At 32.5% G+C, this 6864-nt stretch overlaps 1 protein-coding gene across 1 annotated transcript; it reads right to left on the bottom strand.

Annotated features, from left to right (window-relative positions):
• Window positions 1-3756: 3756 nt before the first annotated feature.
• LOC131874748 (peroxidase 5-like) lies at window positions 3757-5055 on the bottom strand. The gene is made up of 4 exons (XM_059218657.1): window positions 4833-5055; window positions 4545-4736; window positions 4290-4455; window positions 3757-4198 (listed from the first exon to the last, which is right to left on the bottom strand). The coding sequence occupies exons 1-4, from the start codon at window positions 5037-5039 to the stop codon at window positions 3789-3791; spliced, it is 975 nt and encodes a 324-aa protein (XP_059074640.1). The 5' UTR covers window positions 5040-5055; the 3' UTR covers window positions 3757-3788.
• Window positions 5056-6864: the final 1809 nt, after the last annotated feature.

Below are 6864 nucleotides of genomic sequence, written 5' to 3'. Positions count from 1 at the left end.
TGTTTAAATGTACTTTTATGTTTATATTAGAAAATATTTTTTCATAATAATTATTTATTGATATTATTGTTAATAAAATTTAAAAGAGGTTTTATTGAAAAAAAACATAGAATCTTGTATTATTAATAAAAAAATCATAAAATATAGTAATTCTTACATAAGAAAAACAAAATTCATATGTCTATGTAGTAAATAAAATAGTTTTGTATTTTCATTATTATCAAATTGTAGATTTTTAGTTTTTAAAATAAATATTAGCATTTATTATTCATATAGAAACATAAAACAATTCGTTAAGTACATTAATATTAAGATGTCTATTGGTAGTGTTTGAGTGTACTCTTGTTCTTATAATTAAAAAATATCATTATTATAATAATTATAAGAACTATTATCAACATATAATTTCATGGATGGGCAATTGGTAAAATTTTAAAGGGGCCGTTGATGAAAAACAAGAGCATGTTTTAGAAGTGGTCCCATGAATTTTTAAATATTTTCTAAAAATATTTAGGCAAAAAGAAAGATAAACATTTAATAATAGTAGTAGATAATTAAGTTTAAAGAGAAAATGGTAGACAAATGATCACAAAAGTCTACAAATCTTTAAGTGATAGTGGAGGGAAATTTTGGTCATCCTCTTTGCTCGCCCTAAAAAAATGTACCTATAAATGTGGGAGCTCCCTATATAAAAAAAATAACATTCATTAACCCTATTACTACATTCATTTAATTCCATAAATTTCCTAGAGAATAAAAATAGAATCCTAAGAACCTTCCATGGTGCTAGGCTTATCTCATGTACCCTCAGGTTTGACTTATTACATGATCCATGGAAACGTATCTTATTTTATCATTTTTTTTTGCATATAACATTTTTAATAATATATTAATCAACTTGACCATAGCTATCATATTGATGATGGGGTTGCCTTATACATACCCAAATGCATGCCCTGTTACACTGGATGAAGGGTTACTCTACCCAAGATTACTCCCCCTAATATTCATGCATATCATAACAAAGAGAATAACTCAAAGAATTGCAAGAAATTACCTGGCTTCTATTTCAATAAATGAAATACAAATTCCTGAATTACACAATATTAGCCACTTAGGCCACATCTATGCATGCTAGAGTTAGAAGATACTCTTCTACAACCCTTAGCTATTATTCCTCTTTATCTTTGAAGAGAAGAAATCAACTCTAAATTCTTAAACCTCTATCCCAAGGTTCTATTTATAGTTCTCTTGCGCTTCTTGTAATTCTCATGCCCCATATAAGAGAGGAACACATAGAAATCAAGAAATGCACCAAATAGTCGATATATTACATTTCAACTTCCCCAAGAGGACATTGAAAGAGGTGTATTTTTAATTTTCTGAAATGCATGTCTAGAAAAGTGTCTTTACCCATTTTTAGTATAACCATATGATAAATGTGAGTGCATGAATATTCCCCTTTCTTGTTCCCACATCCAAAAGGGTATTTTTATGATTTTAGTATTATAAATGATAAAAAAAGCCTTCTTTTCTTGAAAAATACAATTGCCATTAAACATAGGCCACAAATATTAAGTAATTTTTAACCACCTAACCATAATAGGAAATAAAACTACTGCATTATTAATCATGTCAGATAGAATATGAAACACTTTGGAAGGTTCAAACATTTTCACCCCACCTTGTTGTTGGATTGGCTCATAGCTAAAAATTAAGAAATGATTGATTCCCTCTCTAATTTTATCTCTCCTCCTCTTGGGTATAATAACAACTTAAAATGGTTCCCTTGACACTAGATGGTTAAAACTAAATTTTGATGGGACTTCCAAGTGGAACCTGGGCTGGGCAGGTGGGGGTGGCATCATCAGAGATCCCGGTGATAGAATGGTGGTAGTCTATGTGTCAAACTTGGGCATTCAAACCTCCAACATGGTAGAAGTGGTGATGCATTTCTATTGCATTTTTATCACCAAGGACAAGGTTAACAAAATCTCATAATTGAGGGTGATTCCAAAAATGTCATCTTGATCTTGCAAGGAAATGCTAAGGCAAGATGGAGTTTGATGGATCTTATCACCAAATGCCAAAGTAACTTAGCCACCTTTGGCCATGCAAGGATCCAAGACACATTTAAGGAAGGAAATGATACTTCAGATAGGTTGGAAAACTTTTTTCCCTTCTCTAACAAGATTAAAATATGGACGATGAAACATGAGTTGTCTAATGACATTTGTGCCATGATACAAGTAGACATTAGTCCCAATGATACTTCAAGATTTAAAAATTCACTTTTCATTTATTATCTTGTCCATAATGTACTACAATCACTTTTTGATGTGGAGTCATTTTTTCAATATGGTGATGTGGATTAGGAGGTATTAGAGAGATAGGTTAGGGACGATTCTTTTATTCTTCGCAATTTATAAAGGACACCAAATTAACGATCTTATGAAAGATTTGGTATCCCTTATTGCCTTGGAAAGGTGTTGTGAGTTGGGTTGGATAAATGTTATTGTTGAGACAAATTGTTAAATTTTGGTTAATATGCTAAATAAGAAAGATTTTGATGAGGTGAATTGGAAGCTAGCCTATGTGGCTAAACAAATCATATGGTTGAGAAGATATTTAGATTTTGTTTCTTTTCTTCATATTCCCTGGTAATGGAATAGTGTTGTAGATTGCTTGGCTAAATGGGCCTCAGAATACATGGGAGAATGGTGTGTTGTTGGGTGAGAGCACCTCCCTTTGGAATGCTTCCAAAGGCTCGAGAGATTAATTATTGAAGATAATTAGTAATTGTTAGCTGTTTTGTTTGGTGCTTTTTTGGAGTTAAATCAACGATTGGAAGTGGGTTCCTTTGTAGGTTGGTGGCATATGCTTTATTGTACTGATGATATTTATTGATTAATAAATTTTTACCCCTTATTCAAAAAAGAATAAAATTAGGATTCGATAACATTTAATACAAATACTTAATAGTATGAATAAAATAACTAGAAAAATATATATTTTCTTTAAAAAATAGAAAGGATTCTTTATAAAAGTTATTCTACTATTGTATGATTCATTAGGTTTCTAAAATTCTTATGGACATCTACTTCAAGATACCATTTTCTTATTATTAGATTAGAAGCACACTACAAAAACTAAGTTATGCTAGTGTGGTGCATTCTAGACATCCGCATTGTTAAGAATCATCTCAAATCTTTGATACTCGATCTAATTCAACATTACACTTTATACCTTTAGATCTCAACATTTAAAAAATCAAAATTCACTTATATCAATTTTTAATATAAATTATAATTCTATAATTCTATTTTATTTTTAATCACAATTAATTATACTCCATGATTTTAGATTATGTTTAATAAATGATCATGTTTTTATCTACAGTTATATTGACCATACTAATACCTTATTAGCATTTTGAACTGTTAGCCCTCTAAGATGTTTTCATCACATGAATGGCGGAACCTCTAATATGTTTGTAGAGGCTATATGCAGTGTGGTTGAGAACGGAACTCAATGTGAATGTTTTCATTTTAACATGTTATTACAGAACCGGTGCTAGTATATCCACACACAAAAAAATATATTCAATTCTATGGGCAAAAATATCATTTAATTTCTCGAATCATCGAAACAGGGAAAAGAATTGCAAGGAGACATCTGACCAAATAATTGTCATTTTCTCCTTTGTATGAAAGAATTTTGATTAAAGAATGGTACACAACAATAGAGCAATGACACTTCAACTAATTTATGGGCTGTGGAAAAATTGGCTAGTTGGGGACACGGCACTGTTTCCTAATCTCTCCCTGCGATCCTGTCAACACGTCAATTGCACCCATCTTTACCATTGCCCTTCCAAAGTTTTTCCTCCAAATTGTGGGGTACTTTGCATTTATCTTCACCTGTCTGGAAGTGGCATAATTTGACATCAAAGTCTGATCGGACTTGAGCAATCCACGCTTGTGTCGCAAATCAGTGTAGTATTTCGCGTCCAATTTAGTGGGTGTGAGAGGATCCAGTGGAACAACGGTGTCGTTTGAAGCCGAAGGGGGGCATTTGGCCTTGAGCTGAAGAGCATAGTTAGACTCCATGGAAGGGTCTTGACCGCCTCTGCCGCTGAAGTTGTACAGACGATCTCCGGTGAATGAAGCACAGTGAGAAACCCCAATTGAATGGGCACCTACAAGAGCAATCAGATTATTTATATAAGATATAATCTACAGCCAGTTTAATCGTTTTATTGAGTATTATTATGAAATAAGCAGGCCTACCTGAGAGAGTGACCATGTCCTCCTGTGACAATTGCTTCGAAGCAAAAGATTGTGTTAACCTTTTTACATCAAATGAGGGAAAGGGAATATTATCTGTGACCTCTGATTCGCGAGATATCCTTCCGTCTCTTCGCCCGCCTTGAACCGCCCAAAATAATCCACCAGCCTGAATTTGCAATCGTTGTAATATAAGTCAAGCTATTATTACTGCTACATAATCGTAAGTTCATTATTATTATTGTCAAGAATACATACTTGGTAAGCACTATCTCTTGCAGCAAATGCAACTACGTCGGCACAAGAAACGATGCCGGCACATTTGGCTTCCAGTTTGGACTTGGCTTCATCAATTATGTCGTAGCCCGTCAGGCTTGGGTTGTTGACAGGGGAGTCCTTTTCCGCTGTGTTGTCTTCTGTGGAATCAAGGAGAATTGATCCATCACAACCCTGCAATTAATCATCCATCACTGTGTTTAATATGTATTCTAACATATTGTAGAATAATGGATGAAATTCGAGATGAAAATATTTCAGAATACTTACTCTTACAAAGCAATCATGGAAATGCATCCTTATGAAAGAAGCTGCCACACCAGGATTCGCTTTAACAGCTTTGGCAACAGTTTCACTGATTATCTCCTCCGCCTCAGGGCATGTTTGGTGATAATAACCCACCTTCAACCCATGCCCATTAGCTGTAGTAGATAAAAATAATACGAACAAAGGAATCACCAGCAGACTAGCCTCCATTTCTGTTCAGAGTAGCTAAACAGCAGTCCGAATTCTGATAGATGAGAGGAGAAAAAGTTAACAAAATCGCTTTTGGGTATGCACTATAGGAGGAGGGAAGGATGTGGTATTTAACACCATAATCAACTGATTCGTTTGACCGAGTCAACACGGACTATGCAATGTGACCAAGCTTTGGTATTCTGAACATTTGCAATATATGATGATAGCATTTAACGTTAGACTTATTCTATTTCCACTTGCTTGCGTGTAGACTTTATCCAATATAGCATAACAAGAAATGGGAATGCTGGATTAAGTATGAGTTTACTGTGCTTCAGATTTTTTCCAATATTACTACACTTTTAAAAGTTTTCTTCCATGAATTGACTCCGTCAATACTGGTAGTTAACATAAATATTTGAACTGGTCTAACAATTTCTATCGAATTAGATGACACTGTCAAGCATTTTGTTAAAAGAGGAGACTCTGTCATTGAAATTTCGTCTATTGTTGAAATTGAATGACACTGTCGGTTGTTGTTCCTTCAAAATTATTAATGATATGTCGGTTGTTGTTTCTTCAATCATCTTGTTTTTTAATTCCGTGCATGTTTGGGTTTTCCAGGTTGCTAGTATTTAGAAATCTGTACAATTGATAGAAGGTATTAAAAAAAGATAATTGTTAGGAAGAAGTCAACTATCTTTTTTATTTGATTTCCTTTGTTTAGAGTTTATATTATATTAAATATAAGGAAATATTATTATGTTTACAATTTTTTTTTTAAAATGTGTTGTAGAAATGTTTTTATTCATGTGCTGATTTTAAAAAGATCTATAATGTAATATTTTATTCTTTTCAAGAAAAATATTATCATGTTTATAAAACATATTTTAAAAAAGTGTTATAGAAATGTCAGAATCTATGTATTGATTTTTAAAAGATCTATAATACAATATTTTATTTTAAATTAAAAATAAGTTATTCAAATTAATGTTAAAATATATATATATTTTTTATAAATTTAATAATTTTTATTTGTTTTCAAAAGTATAATTCAATGATGAAAGGGACAAGCATCTCAATAAACATGAATAATAGATTTTAAATTAAAAGTTATGCAAAAAAATAAAACTAGTGTATTAGAAAAATAATAGTTCAAAAAATTAAATCTTTTAAAATAAAAATAATAATATATTTGTCTATATAGTAATAAAATAGTTTTAAATAAATAGTTTTATGTTGATAATATTTTGATTGGCCAAAAATGAGAGAGGCTCGAGCCATTACATAACCACTATAAAGATGAAAGATTGAGAAAACCCATGGGACTCACAAGGAATTAGAAACCAACACTCTAGAGCCTACTGCCAAAAAGGAACAAAATCAAATGCTCTTAAACAGATACAACAAAAAACAAAGACCAATGAGACTAAAAAAAAGAAGAACATAACACATAGACCCACTCCCACCGAAGGCACGAACCAATGGCTTACTTGGTGGGCGCCTTCTCAAACTTCCTGTCTTGACTCAGAGCCTTCACCTTACTGGAGAATCAGAGTCATTTATTAGAACCCTTGCCAGACGAAATAAATAGGTGATTCTAGAGTGACATCCACTCTCAAAATTGACACCTCTAACCATGTGGCCATGGAAGAGACCACATGTCTATTCTTCTAGTCCTTCTTCTCAAATTCCTCTTGGATAACCTGAAAGGTAGCCGAGTTTGTTTTAAACATCTAATTAATCCACACAATCACATCCTCCATTTTTCTCTTGAGAGATGCCTTGCTAGTCTAAATCTCCTTCATATCCCTCATTGTTTCCTCCTTGCCATCCTTTTGGC

Source organism: Cryptomeria japonica, chromosome 4 (assembly GCF_030272615.1).
Source record: "Cryptomeria japonica chromosome 4, Sugi_1.0, whole genome shotgun sequence".
NCBI lineage: Eukaryota > Viridiplantae > Streptophyta > Pinopsida > Cupressales > Cupressaceae > Cryptomeria > Cryptomeria japonica.
This window is presented reverse-complemented; position numbering and strand designations above follow the sequence as displayed.

Coding starts and splice junctions, on each gene's coding strand:
- LOC131874748 (XM_059218657.1), bottom strand. CDS start 5,039: ATGGAGGCTAGTCTGCTGGTGATTCCTTTGTTCGTATTATTTTTATCT. Junction 4,737..4,832: donor TCCATGATTGCTTTGTAAGA/GTAAGTATTCTG, acceptor GATTAATTGCAG/GGTTGTGATGGATCAATTCT. Junction 4,456..4,544: donor CAAGAGATAGTGCTTACCAA/GTATGTATTCTT, acceptor TTGCAAATTCAG/GCTGGTGGATTATTTTGGGC.